General features: G+C 26.8%; 3 protein-coding genes across 8 annotated transcripts in view; 1 reads left to right on the forward strand and 2 right to left on the reverse strand.

Annotated features, from left to right (window-relative positions):
• LOC111674837 overlaps window positions 1–13,564 on the reverse strand; it is a 28,590-nt gene extending 15,026 nt beyond the window's left edge. For 4 of the 6 annotated variants that reach the window (XM_023435502.2, XM_023435506.2, XM_023435505.2 and 1 more), the window contains exon 1: window positions 13,474–13,564. The gene's annotated coding sequence lies outside the window, so the exon portion shown is untranslated. Of the gene's footprint in view, window positions 1–12,515; window positions 12,712–13,259; window positions 13,415–13,473 lie in introns of those variants that run through there. The other 2 variants (XM_023435504.2, XM_023435503.2) reach the window with 2 other exon arrangements.
• A 1,802-nt stretch (window positions 13,565–15,366) lies between these two features.
• On the forward strand, window positions 15,367–16,111 carry LOC111674800 (lectin subunit alpha-like). The gene is made up of 3 exons (XM_023435456.2): window positions 15,367–15,526; window positions 15,593–15,704; window positions 15,765–16,111. The coding sequence occupies exons 1-3, from the start codon at window positions 15,392–15,394 to the stop codon at window positions 16,058–16,060; spliced, it is 543 nt and encodes a 180-aa protein (XP_023291224.2). The 5' UTR covers window positions 15,367–15,391; the 3' UTR covers window positions 16,061–16,111.
• A 2,103-nt stretch (window positions 16,112–18,214) lies between these two features.
• Window positions 18,215–18,709, reverse strand: part of LOC111674801 (lectin subunit alpha-like) — a 2,176-nt gene continuing 1,681 nt past the window's right edge. The window contains exon 3 of the mRNA XM_046946845.1: window positions 18,215–18,560. Coding sequence (XP_046802801.1) covers window positions 18,268–18,560 — 293 coding nt within the window. The 3' untranslated portion in view covers window positions 18,215–18,267. The remainder of the gene's footprint in view (window positions 18,561–18,709) is intronic.

Below are 18,709 nucleotides of genomic sequence, written 5' to 3' on the forward strand. Positions count from 1 at the left end.
TCTATAGTCTAGTCTATAGTCTAGTCTATAGTCTAGTCTATAGTCTAGTCTATAGTCTAGTCTATAGTCTAGTCTATAGTCTAGTCTATAGTCTAGTCTATAGTCTAGTCTATAGTCTAGTCTATAGTCTAGTCTATAGTCTAGTCTATAGTCTAGTCTATAGTCTAGTCTATAGTCTAGTCTATAGTCTAGTCTATAGTCTAGTCTATAGTCTAGTCTATAGTCTAGTCTATAGTCTAGTCTATAGTCTAGTCTATAGTCTAGTCTATAGTCTAGTCTATAGTCTAGTCTATAGTCTAGTCTATAGTCTAGTCTATAGTCTAGTCTATAGTCTAGTCTATAGTCTAGTCTATAGTCTAGTCTATAGTCTAGTCTATAGTCTAGTCTATAGTCTAGTCTATAGTCTAGTCTATAGTCTAGTCTATAGTCTAGTCTATAGTCTAGTCTATAGTCTAGTCTATAGTCTAGTCTATAGTCTAGTCTATAGTCTAGTCCATAGTCTAGTCTATAGTCTAGTCTATAGTCTAGTCTATATTCTAGTCTATAGTCTAGTCTAAAGTCCAGTCTATAGTCTAGTTTATAGTCTAGTTTATAGTCTACTCTATTGGCTAGTCTATAGTCTAGTTTATAGTCTAGTCTATAGTCTATTCTATTGTCTAGCCTATAGTCTAGGTTATTGTCTAGTCTATAGTCTAGTCTATAGTCTAGTCTATAGTCTAGTCTATAGTCTAGTCTATAGTCTAGTCTATAGTCTAGTCTATAGTCTAGTCTATAGTCTGGTCTATAGTCTAGTCTATAGCCTAGTCTATAGCCTAGTCTATAGTCTAGTCTATAGTCTAGTCTATAGTCTAGTCAATAGTCTAGTCTATAGTCTAGTCTATAGTCTAGTCTATAGTCTAGTCTATAGCCTATTCTATAGTCAAGTCTATAGTCAAAATATACTATATATTTTATCATTAAAAAGTCAAAACCTTGTAAATTTCTAAGCTTTTCAATATTAAAAAAATTTAATTTTATTTAATAAATTGCTTAAACAGTAAAATTATTTGGAGATTTTAAAATTCAACTTTGAAGCCCACCCTCGTAATAATTTATTATTATTATAATGCATATTATGCTTTTTTGAGAGAGAAAGTGGAAATTAATTTCAAATGCATTGTAATGTGGGACAATTTTATTTTTATTTTTTTTGTAATCAATAATAAAAATCATAAATTATAAAAATTTCCTATAAAAATACTTAATTTATTGCTAATATAGCTAAACAATAAGAAATTTTGCATTTAAATGTTTAATAAGCAAAAATAGTAAATTTTTGCTATTTATGTTAAATACAACAAATTTCACTGTTTAACAGTTAAATTAAACAATTAACAACTTTTTATTTTCTTTTAAAGAAAAACTGACATAAACATTTAAAAATTATTCACGCATGAATACAAAAAAAAAAACAAGACAAACAAACTTTGTTATTTACATATGAATATGTTTTACATTTATTCATTTAATTTATGAACAGAAAAAACAATGCTGATCATACAGTTGACGACGTCAATGTTAATAATGATGATTAAATTACACGCAATTGTTTACAATCAACTTAATAAATTGTCATTTTGACTTAAATTTAAGTTTTTTTCGAATTTATGAAAAGTACCTATTATTACAGTAAGAGAAAAATATGGTTGGTTAAGGTCACAGTAATTATTTCACCATTAGTTTATAAATTTATTAACATTATGTTTTTAGTTGTTGCAAACATATTATGTTTAATTCATCAAAGACAACCCCAATCATATTAAATATTTAAACAAGTATATATTTGTCTCAATCATTTTTATGATAATGAAATGATAGTGAGAAATATGTATTCGTTTGATGAATCATACTATGATTGTTATGACCATAACATTGTAAAATTTCTTGTACAACTATGAGAATAATGGCTTTAACCAGTTCTAATCATTATTCTCTTTTTTCACAGTGTATAAAACAATCTTGAAAATAAAAGTAAAAACAACTTTTTTGAAGGAAGTAATTTTTACGCATCGCTGGAGATTATTGTTTTGTTTTTAATTTTGATAACAAAATTTTGTAAAATATTTACATATGTATCTATTAAGTAGTCGTTCTAAATTACCTTAAGTAATATATATATGTAAATGGGTGGGTATTGCAGCTTGTTATTCTAAGTAACTACGTTTACATGTTAGATTAAAACTATATTATTAGTGTTTGGGGAATTAGGAGAGTTTACATAACCCACATACATATAAGCAATAATCAACAGGAACTATTTTACATAAAAATACTATGTTGACCTCATTTTAGTATTTGCCATTTGTTTATAATATCGCCGGTTTCTATGGTTATCAAACTAATTTAACACTAAATTCTAGGAAAATAAATTTCAAAAAAAACTTCATTTTGTGCATACGAATTAACAGTACCTGGTAGTTGTCACTTTAGTTAAAAATAATTTTAAAATTTTAAGAATAATACTATTGCAAAAGATTTCGGTTCAAAGTTTAAATAGTATGATTACCATTGTTTATTCTTTCAATATGCTTACGTTTTCTTTGAAATATTTGTATAATGTGAACACTTTTTCACCGCGCTAATACTTGTTAACTTATACTTTTTCAACCACTTTTTTCATAGATTTATTTTTTTGTACAACAACAAGTATTAATTAAGTTTGTAATCTTTTAATCTGGCGTTACATTTTTCAGGTTGCAATTGTTTGAAAAGTTTCAAATAATTTTTAGTTAGATGTCATTCGAATTAAAGTTATATAAACATGCAACTGTTAATTGGAACAGGAATTTTAAGGTTAGTCAACACAGAAATACATTATCCAGTGACTAAGGGACTATTTCAAACTAAAATTTTGAAATAGTACTATTTACAAATGCTATACAAATTTTACGCTCAAATAAAGACTATAGTATAGATTAAACTAAAACTAGACTAAACTAGACCATAAACTTGACTATATTCAAGACAGACAATAGACTAGACTATATATTAGACTATAAACTAGACTATAGACCAGACTAGACTATAGACTAGACTATAGACTAGACTATAGACTAGACTATAGACTAGACTATAGACTAGACTATAGACTAGACTATAGACTAGACTATAGACTAGACTATAGACTAGACTATAGACTAGACTATAGACTAGACTATAGACTAGACTATAGACTAGACTATAGACTAGACTATAGACTAGACTGTAGACTAGACTATAGACTAGACTATAGACTAGACTAGACTAGACTATTAACTAGACTATAGAGTAGATTATTCCTACACTATAGACTAGCTATATATTAGCTTTTAATAAGACTGTAGACTAGACTATATACTAGACTATAGACAAGACTATAGACTAGACTATAAACTAGACTATTAACTAGACTGTAGACTAGATTATATCCTACACTATGGACTAGGCAATAGACTAGGCTTTAGATTAGCTTTTAATAAGACTGTAGACTAGACTATATACTAGACTATAGACTAGGCTATAGCGAAGACTATAGACTAGGCAATAGACTTAGCTAGACTATAGACGAGTGATTGATTGTCTGCCGGCCATACAACTAGAGTGTCTACTGTGTGTAGACTTTTTAAGTCATTTCAGTTTTAAAAATCTTCCCAAAATAATCCGATTACTTTTAATCATTTAATTGGCATCTCTAAAATTTAGTCTGCCTTTAATTGACACTACATAAGACGGCACTGTCTTGTGGATGGTGATGATTCATCATTTCTGTTTAGTTTTTTAACACTTTTTTTCGATTCAAATTCGTAAAGATAAAAATGTATGTCGTAAGGTGATGAAAATGATGATTCTATTTCAAAAGATACCAGAGAAAAATAAATACGAAAAATAAAAAACAAAAAAAGAAAAATGTTGCAGCCAAAGCAGACACACAGACGGACGGTTAGTCAGTCACTGCCACCAAAATGGAAACGTAATGTCAGTGGCATTTGCCGCATGTTGGTTGCTGCTGATGTTTTTATTTTGTGTTTTTCTTTCTTTCTTGATATTTTATTCAGTAAAATGAGTTTTGGAACAATTTTAGGCGTTAAAATGAAAAACAACGAAAAAAGTGACGAAATTTTCAAAGTTGTTTTTATTTTTCCGAATGGCCTCTTATAACGCAATATTTGTTCTAAAAGTATGGATTTTTTTGTTTTTTTTTTATTCGTTTCAGCTTCATTGATTATATTATATCCGCTTTCCCCGAATTTTTGAGAAATAAAATTATGTTTTTTTAATATTCAAACATATTGAGGAAGGTTATTAAAAAATTAATGTTGAAGCAAAACTCTTCAAGAAATCGAAAAAAACATGTGTCGTTTTATTACAAAATTTTGTACAATAAAAATGTTGTTAAAATGTTCTATTTAATATTTTTACATAAAAAACTATTTAGATTGCAATAAATCTTAAAGGTCACTCACTCGTTTATGCGAAACATCATACATTTTCAAATAAAACAATCTGTACAAAATTTTAAAAAGATAACAAAATTAAATCTTTTAAATAAAAAACTAATTTAGTCAGTATTTTTGTTTAATGGCACAAGGCAATGTTAATAATTAAGCTGAATTATTATTAACATGTGCGAAAATTGTAGAAAATTTTAATGAAAAATATAAAAAGACTAAGACACCATTTTTTCCATATTTCTAGTATTTAACACTTTTGATATATATCGCTTTATTTAAGTAATTTCTAACAGTTAATTATGAATCTAAATTAAATGAAAATATCGTGTGAAAATTATGTCAAAAGTGCGTGTTTACAAGATGTTTTACACTTGTGTTTCGCATTTTTTTGAAAGTTAACTACATGAAAATGAACGTACGTCTCAAGTAAAAAAAAAATATAGTTATTAACACCATTTCCTAGAAAATTAGAAATATAGAAATATGTAGTCAGTTTAAAAAAATCTGCACACGCGTGTAAAGTGTACTCCTCAGAGGACCAGGACTGGTTCAAAACTAATCCAAATAGTACTCGTTTGTGTAAATTATGGGATTGCGTGATACGCAATACGGTTCCATATAATGCATGCTATGGACCATGTTGTTTTTATGTTGCATTACATAGGACTATTAGACAGATCAAGTTAGTTAGTTAGTTACTTAGTTAGTTAGTAAGTTACTTAGTTAGTTACTTTGTTAGTTATTTCGTTAGTTAGTTAGATAGATAGTTAGTTAGTTATTTAGTTATTTAGTTATTTAGTTATTTAGTTATTTAGTTATTTAGTTATTTAGTTATTTAGTTATTTAGTTATTTAGTTATTTAGTTATTTAGTTATTTAGTTATTTAGTTATTTAGTTATTTAGTTATTTAGTTATTTAGTTATTTAGTTATTTAGTTATTTAGTTATTTAGTTATTTAGTTACTTAGTTATTTAGTTATTTAGTTATTTAGTTATTTAGTTATTTAGTTATTTAGTTATTTAGTTATTTAGTTATTTAGTTATTTAGTTATTTAGTTATTTAGTTATTTAGTTATTTAGTTATTTAGTTATTTAGTTATTTAGTTATTTAGTTATTTAGTTATTTAGTTATTTAGTTATTTAGTTATTTAGTTATTTAGTTATTTAGTTATTTAGTTATTTAGTTATTTAATTATTTAGAATAACGTTGTTTTCTTTCGAAATAACCATATGCTGTAGCTGTGAGCTCAAAACAACGCTCTAAATCAATGTAAGAAAAATCTTGGGACACCGGTGTCCCGTATACGTGAAAGAGTTTATAGTTCCTATACATAGGGCCTCTGACTAGGGTAATGTCTGTCAAACCAGTCCAGATTATTTTACTGTTTGATCAATAGTAAATGTGATAGTGCAACAGTTTAGTAAAATAAATTCTTATAGCTTTCTTAAAGACTTCATTTTTGGTCCATAATAAATTTGAAAACCTATAAACTCAATAAAAATCGTTTAGATTAATTAATTTTTTGTAATGTTACTAACACATTTGCTAAAAGCAAAACAATTAAAATTTATCTTTTAAATTCAAATTTCCGTTAAATTTTAATTAATGTTTTTGCTTCCCCCTAAAATTATCTGTTTCAGTAATTAATTTGTTTTTTTTTGTTTAACAACTGATGGCACTGAAATTGTTTATAAGAGAAAAGAAATAAACTATAAATTATTACTTTAACGTTTCAAAAAATTTTAAAGATTTTACATTAGAAAAAAATCTAAATATCTAATATGTAGACAACACACATGGCTTTTCAATAATAATTTCATTTATTTATTTTTTGTTTGTTTCTGTTAATTTTTAATCTTGAAAATTTTGTGGCGTATTTTTATTTCTTAATCAATTTAAAATGTGTGAAACTATTTAAGAAAAAAACAACAATAACAAAATTAAGAAAATTATTTACACAAACATTTAAAGTTAATTGAGATAAGAGATATTTGGTTTATTTAGTTTATATTGCAAAAAATGTACAAAAAAAAATCATTTAAATTAACCCGAAATTTTGAAAATGAGATCAACAACTTAAATAGATTTTTGAATAGCTTCGATAAAGTTTTAAAAAGTTGAGAACAATTTATTAAAGCTTTTGCACTAAGCTTATGGCTTGCTTACTATCTGCATTACTTATGCTGCAATAATTCATGCTTGTAAAAAGTTTAGAGCTTTAAACTGCTAAACAAAATAGCTTTGTTCTTAGTTTCATAGCTATTTTTAGCTTAAACATTTAATTTAGTCCATTTTGATAACAATACTTTTTTAAAGGTTGTTCCATTAAATTAAAAAAAAAAATAAGTACAAAACATTATTTTTGCGATACGCTAGAAGTTTTTCACTATAGTTACTCTATTATAACCCACGTTTCCATTTCAATTCAAAACTTGAAACAAAGAGGCGTCTATCGTTCAGTTAATATCTCAATTGTACTGTAGAAGAACAAATAATAGAATTAAATTAAAAAAGTTTTAATTTTTATGCGGATGTGGTTTCCTGTTGGATTAAGTTGAATGCTATAAAAGAAAAACCAAATGGATCTACCTACGAAAATAAATAGAAAAAACAGGAAAAAACTTATTTTTCAAAAAAAAAAAAAAAAAAAAAAAACTAGGAGGGGAAATTTGAAATAGGAAGTGTAATACAAAATGCACCCAGCTTTAAAATTAACTGAAATGTTTTTAATAAACAATTTACTTATAGTAACATAGTTTTGCTATTTTGATTTAAAAAAGTTTATCAAGAGATTTGCTGCTAGATTAATGCAGATTTTAAATAAATTAGTTTGGGAACATAGACTAGTCTATAGTCTAGTCTGTAGTCTAGTCTATAGTCTAGTCTATAGTCTAGTCTATAGTCTAGTCTATAGTCTAGTCTATAGTCTAGTCTATAGTCTAGTCTATAGTCTAGTCTATAGTCTAGTCTATAGTCTAGTCTATAGTCTAGTCTATAGTCTAGTCTATAGTCTAGTCTATAGTCTAGTCTATAGTCTAGTCTATAGTCTAGTCTATAGTCTAGTCTAAAGTCTAGTCTATAGTGTAGGATATAATTTAGTCTATAGTCTAGTCTATAGTCAAGTCTATAGTTAGGTCAAAAATTTATTGGTTATAAAACCCTAAATAGCAAATTTCTTTACAACACTACCAGCAATTTACTCTCTAGATGACAGTCACTAGTACTTTTTGTGGTCGCTCGGTGAAAGGCTTTATTTTAGGTACTATGTACTATAATGTAAATAAAATATAATTATTTCCCTCCTTTTAAAAAAAAGAAAACTTCCACAACAGCAACAACAATTTCAAGTGTATAAATGCACTAAAAAGATTTCTAGAGATAAAATCGTTTGGGGATTTGTGGAAGTTATAAAACGAGCCCATTAAGACAATTAAATGTGTTAAAACTTTGGTTTTTTAAAGCTAAATTGTAAATGTTTATTATTCTTACAAAATAAAACCATAAAAATAAGATTAAAACTCATAATAACAAAATAAAACTCATTTAAATGACAATAAAATGCACAAAATGTTGTTTAAATTTAAGAGTAAACTGTCATTAGTTAGAACGAATTATAAAGGCCTGTCACAGTTTGCAAAATGCATTGAAAGTTTTGTAGAAAAAGGAATTGTAAACATTAATTTTAATTAAACAATTTTGTTTGTTTATTGCCAAATAACTTCCATTTTTGCTTATTTACAATTTCTTTCTTTTTTATCAATTTCCAATTAACGTATATGTATGGGCACAATTGTTAATGCAAAGCCCCCCCAAAAAAAAAAACTATTGTAAAAGTTCGTTATTTACAACTTTCATTGTTTAAAACCTCATTCATTGATAAAAAAAACTCAATTATCGTCTATAAAGGGTGGTGATAATACATAGATAGATACATACATACGAACATTAAATAGTTGTGTATAAACTGAACAAGTGCAGTGCAGACTAGAAAAAAATAAATTTATAGACAATATTGGGGTCATTAAGTCTTAATGACCTGTCCGCCCCCTTTGTGTAAGTAATTTGAAATGTAATTATTTTAAAAATAAATGAATTGTTGGTCATAGATCATAATGCAGGCCACTGCTTAGTTGCACTAATTAGTTGAATGAAATTAATCGAATAAAATTGATAATTGATTTATTAAATGGAATTGTATTGATTTTGAAATATTTGGAACTAATAAAGATAGATCACTAATGCTTTAAATTTTTTACACTAATTTAGTATTAACAATTCATTACTTAGTAATGTATACACTTTACTTACTATATATAACTCTTTTTTCTATTCGTTTTCATATTTTGTTTTCCCTTTTTATCTCATTTGTTTTCAAAATTATTCTAAAATTTGCATTTGTTTATAAATTTTACATAAAATTTTTTAAATTTCTTTTGTTTATAAACTTAATTAATGTTTTTATAAACAAACTAAAAGTTTATTTAAATTAATGAAAAACAAATCATTATTTATAAAAGTATTTTTTAAACAATTTGCAACAGTTTTCTTTGTTAGGAAATCATAAATTTATGGAACTAAAGGAAAATTCTAAAGAAATATTTTCAAGGTCTAGAGTTTTATCTAAACAAATTTAGAAAGTAAATTATTATTTTAAAATTATAATTATCAAAAAATATTTATTTTTGGATTAATATTTGAAATAGAATAGACATGAGCTTTCGCATAGAAAAACGATTTAAAGCAAAGAAATTCGATATACTGAACACTTGTTCATAAGAGATTTTAAAAATACACTTCATATTGAAACCTCAATATGTAAATCTCAAGGTATTTACTTGGCTAAACTAAACAGCTAAATAAAGTCTTAAAATTGTTTTATTTATAATCTTGTGGTTAAATAAGTTTAGTTTGATTTGTTAAAAGTTTTGTAAGAATAAAATTGTCGTGATCTTTGCTCACTTATTCGTAAATGAAAATGAAACCTCAGAACGTTTGATTAGTCATACAATATTTCTTGAGATATTATTTCTATTTTTATATATTACACGTTATCAAGTGAAAAAATACAACAACAAATAAAAATATATTTTATTATTCATTGTTAGTTATTTTCAAAACAATAATAATATTAACATTAACTATAAACAAAAAAAAAATTGCAAAAGAGTTGTGAAGGATTTGGGTTGTTTTTTAGGGGGAGGGAGTGAAGGAAAGATTAAAATTATTTAGAAATTTAAGTAATTCTAAGAATTTTATCAACAATTACACCATGTTAATACCAAAAGGTCAGGCATGGAAAATTGTTTTTTTTTAATATTTAATAGGTTTTAAAGTACAAAACTAGTTTTCCGCTAGACTATAGACACTATAGACTAAAGTACAGACTAGACTATAGACTAGACTATAGACTAGACTATAGACTAGACTATAGACTAGACTATAGACTAGACTATAGACTAGACTATAGACTAGACTATAGACTAGACTATAGACTAGACTATAGACTAGACTATAGACTAGACTATAGACTAGACTATAGACTAGACTATAGACTAGACTAGACTATAGCTAGACTATACTATAGAACTACTATGTGAAGTATTTATCAAAAGTTTATAAGTTAATATATCATATAGAATAAAATTTTCCATGTCTGAAACAGATTGTGTATACATAGAAAATTTTTTTTAAATTGACAGACCTACCTTCCTAACTAAACTTTATCTGAAAACTTGTGTCACTGTTTTTACAAATTTATCAAGTGATAATGAATAGATAACAATGAAATAAAATTGCTTCATGACAATATCAAAAGCAAAAAAAATATTAGCAGTTAATAGATAAGATAAAAAAATTCTGTTAAATGTTTGTCGAAGTGAAATAAAAAATAAAGAAAGTTTCAAAATCAATACAAAATTCTTGACATGACTTCATTAGTTGCGTTGTTTTTTGCATAAAGCTTTTATGATAAAACTTCTTGAATAATTTAGTTTTATGGCTTGAAATAAAATTCAGAGTTTTTAAATATTTGGAATTAAATTGGAATAATATTGGTTTGAAAATGAAAGAATTATGCAAATTATATTACTTGCAAACATTTACTGTTGAATTATATTATTAATTTGGATTACAAATTTATTTTAATTCAAATAATTTTATTGCCTTTATTTAATATTTTAAAGAAAATAAACAATTTCCTTTTTTTTCAAAATTCAATGTTCTTCATTCTTTTAACACATTTACAAAATTATTTTGCATTTTTAAAGAAATAAACAAAAATTTCTCTTTAAAATTTAAATAACACCCCAAAAGAGTTTTTAATAAAAAGTTAGTATTACTTTTGTTTGTTTATTTGCAAAAATGTAAATAGGCCATAAGATTAAAACAAATAATAAAAAAGAAATAAATTAGTTTATTTTATTTTAATGTTCATATATCTGGTTTTCTTAACAAGACCATGATTTAAAAAATAAAAATAAAACAGAAATCATGAAATGAAGTCATCATGCTGTTTACAAATTGAAATAAATACAAATACTAAAAGATAAAACAAATAAATATTTAGTATTATTATTAATACATACATTAATATAATCAAAGTGAATAATATTAACAATAAATTAGATCAAATATTAGACTCGGACCCACTAAGCTTGTAATACTAAAATATTGCAGAAAATTTAAATAATCATAAAGTAGAATCGTTATGAAAAGAATTTTATGCATACAAGCTAAGAGGTTGTTACTTTCCCAGATAGACTTCCAGACAGAAGTCCGAGCAATAACGGAATGTAGAAATTCGATTAGAATAAATATGGCGTCCACAGGGCTTAATATGTATATAATAATACTATATGGACTTGTCTATATATTAGACTTTAGGCTAGTTCATAACAAGAATAGTTTAGTCCATAGATTAGTACCTAGACTAGTTAATGTAGTCAATAGACATGTCAATAGATAAAGAAGTGAAAATGTGACTTACTACTGTCCTATGCCGGTTCTGTATAATTATATATTCAGAACTGTCACTCAATTAAAATCAAAGTATGTACTATACTTTTGAGAAGTGTGCTTTTAAAATTACTGAATCAAATTTACTCTAAGTTTACCCATTCTTAATAAAGGTCGAAATTTACTTTTTCAGATCCTTTTATAAAATGTTTTAAAGTTCTTAATCATAAGGAAAGCAATTACTTCTAGAGCGCATTATTATATAGCACTATTATATTTTTAATCGAAATTGTCACAGAAACAGTAACATGAAGGAACAGATTCTGTCAAAGAGTTCTTTGATTATGGAACAAGTTCTTTAATCACTGATTTCTGTTTGTCATTCAAATTTGTCATCCTTAAAAGAAGTTCTAGTAAAGCTTTAGAGATCAGCTTTAGAGATTGGCACCATTTTTAAGAAACAATTATTTTCAAAAAGTAGTTTCGGTAGTGCAGGCGTTCCATGGAACTAGTGTTAGGTCTAGTTACTGCTAACAAACTGGTTTCTTTGAAAATCTTAAAATGTATTTTAGAATCATAACAATTTCCCATAGAATGAGTACCAGAAGTAATGACAATTACTCTAGTATGACAATAACTCCACAATAACTAATGCTATGTACACACGATTGTTAAATCTTACAACGTTGGCAGTAAAATGTGCAGAAAATGTCTAATAGTACTGTCAACTTACAAATTTTGTCTTGCAATATTTTCGGTAATGCTTTTTCTGACAATATTGCAAAAGAAAAATTGTAAGTTCAGACGATTATAAGACCTTTTCTGAACATTTTACTGACAACTGTGTATCACGGCTTTAACACTACCAAGAATCTGGGGTTCGTTACAGTTCTATATATTTAATATACCTAAAACAATTTAAAACATTTTCGTGAGTATGTACCTACAAGTTTTTCTTCAAAATAATATGAATTTTAAGTTAATTTAAAGATAAATTGTTTAAAATTGAATTTGCTTAAAAAAATAACATTAAATTACTTAGAAAATAATAAAAAGGGTGAACAAAATCAGAAAAGTATTTTTTTATCTTACGAATTTGTTTACAAAAACTTTAGAATGGAACAAAAACAATAAACAGCAGCAGTCAGTCAAACGTAAAGAAATTGAAGAAATACATTTGCAAAACACAAACTCACGCACACACACAGAGATACTAATTGAAAATGTGTGGCTTTTTTCGATTCATCAAGAACGACAACGACGATCACTTTTTATTTTAAAGATTACGTGTTGTAGTTGTTGTTTCAAACATTTATGACATCATCATCATCATTGTGTTCACTTCACTTAAGTTTGCACACATTGTTTTTGTTTTTTTCAGTAGATATTTATTTAAAATGTTGTTGTTTATTTAATTTCCTTTTTGGAGAATCGTATGAAAAAAAACGCCGAAATAAAAACAAATCACTAAAACGAATAAATTTTTTTATTTTCTAAAAAGCACATGATTAAAACAAGCTCATACACATAAACACAATTTTTTTTAGTTGAAAACATAAAAATAAAAATTTTAATTATTTTTTCGTTTTTTATTTTATAAAATTTCGTTTTTATATATTTCCCTAAAAATTAAAACTGGCCTTGAAAAATACTAAAGCTTCTTTAAATTTTTTTTAAAACAATTGTCCATATAAATAAATTCACAAAAAAATAAACTTATGCTGTTGTTGTTGTTGCAGCACCCGCATTTTATCACTACTTTTTTTGTTATTGTTTTCCAAATACGCGCAAAATTTTGAACTTGTTGTTTTAAAGTTAAACAAAAAACTGGTTTACCTTCAACTAAAAAAAAAAACACCAACCACACTTATTGTATTATTGTAATCAAAAACTTATTAGTAATTGTTGTTTTAAATAAACCACTTTTTTTTTGTTTGTATAATTAAAAATAATTACATATTATTTATGTACTAGTTTTTTTTTTTATTTACTAAACTTTGTTAGTTTTTTGTTTATAAAAAATACTTTACGTTATTATTTTTTTGCTAACCGTTTTAAAACTGCTTGATTTTCCGTTTCCTTTTCGTAACACACGTCTTTTACCGTTGACGTTTAAAAAGCAACTGAATTTCATTTCAATATTTTAGCAACCAAAATGCTAGCACTTTATTCGTTTTGTTGTGTTTATTCGAATAAAATCGTTTCATTTGGTTAACTGCAGAGAAAAAGCACAAACAATTTTCACTCTCTCTCTCTTTCTCTCTCTCACTTTTATGCATTGGTTTTTTTGTCTTAAACAAAAAGATGCCAGATTGGAAAAATCTGTACGCTAAGGGGAAACTAAGCTTTAAACGGTTATTTTTTAAATTTAAAAAAACTGCTTAAATCCCAGAAAAATTACGCTAGTTTGTGGAAGCGTTATGTAGTCGACAGCAGTTCTATGGAACGGTTCTGGCACTAGTTCATTAATAAACACTTTTTGTCGAACCTACGACTAGAGGTCTTTTAAAGCTTTGTACACACGGTTGTCAAATTTTACAACGTAGACTAAAAATTTTTCGAAAATGTCTAACAACCGTGTGAACTTAAAAAACAAACGTTTTGCGACGTTGTCACACGGCTGTCAGATCTTATAACGTTGGCAGAAAAATGTTCATAAAATGTCTAAAAACTGTATGCACTTATAATGTTTGGTGTGAAAAATTATTGTCAGTATATTACAAAATAATATTGTCTAAAAATCGTGTAAACACCATATCTTGTCATTGTCAGATAATTTCTTGACAACTGTTATTGTCACATGTTCGAATTTTATGAATCCGACAATCAAATAATGTTTTCTATTGGTTGTACCATGCGTTAAAAGAGTTTTGTCACTGCAAAATCTGACAACGAGTGTCAATATGGTTTGGAAATGAAATTGTAAGGCTTTTACAATCGTTTGATAACTGTTTTCTATTGTAGAGTGGTGCAATAAAAGAAAATATGCAGTTAAAATAGGATCTGACAACTTTTGCCCTAGAACAATCGGACAACAGTGTGAACTGACAATATTTGTTGACAGATAAATTTATAGTCTGACAATTGTCTGGAAATGGAATTGCAATATTTTTTTTACAAACTTCTTAACTGATAATTTACCTAGCAATAGTTGTAGTTCCTTGAAAACTTCTTCGAAATACTTTAGAATCACAATTACGTTCTAGAAATAATGGCATTACTAGTTACATGGATTCTATTCAAAAATACGAGGTGATTCATTTTATACTTGCTCTAGAATTTTTTTTTAATTAATTTTTAAGGGAAATTTCCTGAACTTATATATGACTCAGGCCTAAACTAACTCTTCTATGAACTAACTCTTATGAATTTAGTTCGAATTTCGCACATTCTGAGCGGATTTTATGGAAACGTTGTATACGTTCTGGAATGAGTTCTTTACTTAAAGATTCTCGAGATGCTTTAGAGAACATACACATCACTTTTTAAAACTAGTTAATGAAGACCAAAATACTCAAATTTTATATAAGGAATGCTGGGAAACATGATTTAGATTCACCACTTATTCCGTTTCAGATTCAAGAATCTGAAATGGTTCTGTTTATATCCTTTTCTGGGAATTTATAACGACTAGGGAAGTAGTAGAAATTACATTGACTCCGGACCTGGTGAGGAACTGGTGTTATCATCACGGTAGAAAAATATAATAGATAACTTCTCTTTATGTTTAGAAACTTCGACAAAGTCAAAATAAATTCGTAATTTTGTGATAAATTAGATCCGATTTCAAAAATAGTTTATTGTTGTCATTGGATCTTAACAGCATCTAAGATTAGAATTCTATGTAAATCGACTACTGTAAACATAAATAATTTGGAGCCCTCCTACTGTTGCTTAAACTAAATAAGAGTGTAATAAAACTCATTAAAATAAATTTTCAAATCTTATTATAAATTCAACCAGCCAACATGAAACAATTAAAATGTATCATAAATTTAATAATTATATTTAGCATTTTTATAAAAATTGCTGAAAGTGTGCCTGTACAGAAATGGTATAATGAAGACGATTTTGCACCTTTTTATATAGAAACCGAGTTAAAGGTAAATATTTAGAGTTAATAGAATTAATAATAATTTTTATACATCGAAAATTTCCTTCAATTAAAGTATAACTGGTACGAGGCCTGGAATGAATGCTCCGCCAAAAATATGACTTTAGGAGCTGTGGATACGCTAGAAAAAAATACAGCTTTAATAAAAATATTAAAAACCCAATTTGGTAAGGTGTTCATTTAAGAAGATAAGGAAATTTTAATTCAGAATTACCTTTTCAAAATAGATGATAAACATATCAATATTTGGATTGGTGGCAATGACTTGGGCAATAATGGTTTCTTTATCTGGTACTCAACGGGCAAACGTTTTGAGTTCACCAATTGGAGTAAAGGCAATCCAGATCATTATACCGAATTAGAACATTGTGTCCACTATTTCGATCGCACAGATTTTGAGTGGAACGATGCGAATTGTATGCAAAAAATGGGATTTATCTGTGAAGAAAATCGTTTTTTAAAAGAAATGCGTAAAAATTTAGCTGTGAAAAAGAATTTTATTGATCAATTGTTTTTACTTTAATTTTTTATTAACTAATTTAATCAAATTCTTATAACTAAAGTATTTTTATATAAATTTATAAATATAATTTTCTTTTTAATTTTTTTTTTAAAGGAAATGACGAATTTTTAAAAAAAATAACACAATTATGAGTACTTTTTTTTAAGCAATTAAATGCTTTTAAATTAAATTCTTATAAAGTTTTTATCTTTAAGGAAATGTTTTAATTTTTGATTTCTTCTCAAATCGAGTTTATCAGTAGTTTTGCAAATAATTATGGGCGGTATTTGTTAGGAGAATCGTTTTCTGATGGAATTGAATTATAATTTACCAAAGAGACATAATCGATGTACCAAATAGATAGAAATAAACCAAATGCAAGGTTTAACACACCGAGAAAAAAGAGCTGTGCCTAAACATACCCCGACAAAGAAGGGAATCCAAATTGATGACGTCTGCATAATATGTCAGTTACCTTCTTATTCATGCGACATACTCAGGCGAAAACATTCGATACATTCATACGAGTATATAGGTGTGCCGAGGTCTTATTTATGTGACATCAACTCTTTCCCAACATTTAGCTTTAAAGTTACTTTTTTAAGGGGTATATGTTGTATTACTTGACAAAAGTACCAAACATATTCCGTAATATTGATCTAACCCTTCATCAAACCAATCACAGACACCACAGTCATCCCTAAAGGATTTTTTTAATCGTTCAGTATCGTCTGTAAGTGGAGTTGCTTTCCAAATATAATATACATATTTAAGATACAAATTTACACATTTTTGTGTTCGAATCGAGAATAACACCCGAGAATTTAATATCAAACTTTTCTGCGTTCTGGGATTTTCTTTGTACAAAATGGGTATTAGTAGTTGCAAAGTTTCGCACAGGAAAACTTTTGATTTATTTCTATTTCTCTCTCACACAAATATCAAAAGCTTCCAAAAAATGTTTCCCTGTGTGAACCGGCAGTAAGCAAAAACAACCACCACTTTTATTTGTTTTGGGGGGAAATTCAAAACACCGGCTGTTTTAGTCTTTTTATTGAGAATTTAAATAATATTTTGGTTTTTCTTTGGAGATCTTTTATTACCCCTTCCTATTATTGCGAGACTGGTAAGGTTAATTTAGTGAATTTTTTATTTAATAATTAATGTTTAAGAATATTTTTTCTAAATTTCAGAAAAGCTTTACATCTTTTTAAACATTTTCACAATTTTTTTACCGAAAGGCGAAAAATGAAAGACATACGGCAATTATTTGTATTCAAAGTTTTATCGAATTTATAAATTTATCTATGTCTCAACAAGTTGGCATCACTATTTTTGTAATTTCTTGTAATAAATGTCACATTCGCTCCCGTATTCAAATATTGCTTGTATTTATTTTATTTCTTTTTGTATTAAGGACATGTGTTCAGTTCGGCTAGAAATTGTTTTGTTCTTGTTTCCCCTGTTGACTCATATTGCAAGGAATTCAACCACTTTTTAATACAAATCTACTATTTACAGCTTTTGAATACCCTTCACCAGTGTTTTATGATTGTCAAGACGTTTGACACTCCATAATAATATTTACGATTAGGAATCATATCTCCGTCTTTCTCTATTTTTTGTTGAAAGTTACTTTCCGAAGTTCTCAGTTATCTAATAATCTTGAATATTATACATACATATATAGAGTTTAAAAATATTACGAATTTTCCACTAATTGCAAATATACATAGGTATATTCGAGTAATATGTCAATATTGGTCTTTGGATTTCAACCTGTCTAATAAGAACTTACGAATAAAAAATCTTCAACACTAAGCTAATAATTTTTAATATATTCAAAAGTGAAGGGTATATAAATTCCGACTAAAACGGATATAGCATTCTTAACTGTTTTTGTTAATAAATTTTATCGTCTTGTTGTTGTCGTATTTGTAAAGCTGCGTCATAATAACTACGTCATTTGCCATTACAGCTACATTTACAACAACAAACAAAAACAAGAAAAATAAATTGCTTTCGCATTTTTTATGGTTACGAAGGGGATGATAAATAGACAGATGGATGTTGTTAGTTAGTTCCTTTACTGAAAATCCTAACAAGCATTTTTACACACTTGTTAATGTTAAACAATTTAAAAGTTAATATTAACATAAAAAATCCTTTGTAATCTTTTGTCTTTCATTTAAAAATATTTTAAATTTTTATTACATATTTCTACTTCTTTACAACTCAAACAATTGATCTATAAAATGTTTTTTAATTGCAAAGTCCTTACGTGCTGCCGCCGCAAAACGATTCTCTTCACAAATATAACCAATTTTCGATTTACACGAACCATCATTCCACTCAAAATCAGTTTGATCCCAAATGTGAGCACAATTCTCTAAGCCCTTATAATTATCTGGATTGCCTTTACTCCAATTGCTAAAATCAAATTGTTTGCCCGTTGAGAACCATATGTATTTACCATTTTCGCCTAAATCATTACCACCTATCCATAGATTGGGAGGTTTTGCTGGAAATATAAAAAATATTGGTAATAGACGATAATACTACTAGATAGATAGATAAATAAATAGATAGATAGATAGATAGATAGATAGATAGATAGATAGATAGATAGATAGATAGATAGATAGATAGATAGATAGATAGATAGATAGA

This window comes from Lucilia cuprina, chromosome 3, assembly GCF_022045245.1.
Source record: "Lucilia cuprina isolate Lc7/37 chromosome 3, ASM2204524v1, whole genome shotgun sequence".
NCBI classification, from domain to species: domain Eukaryota; kingdom Metazoa; phylum Arthropoda; class Insecta; order Diptera; family Calliphoridae; genus Lucilia; species Lucilia cuprina.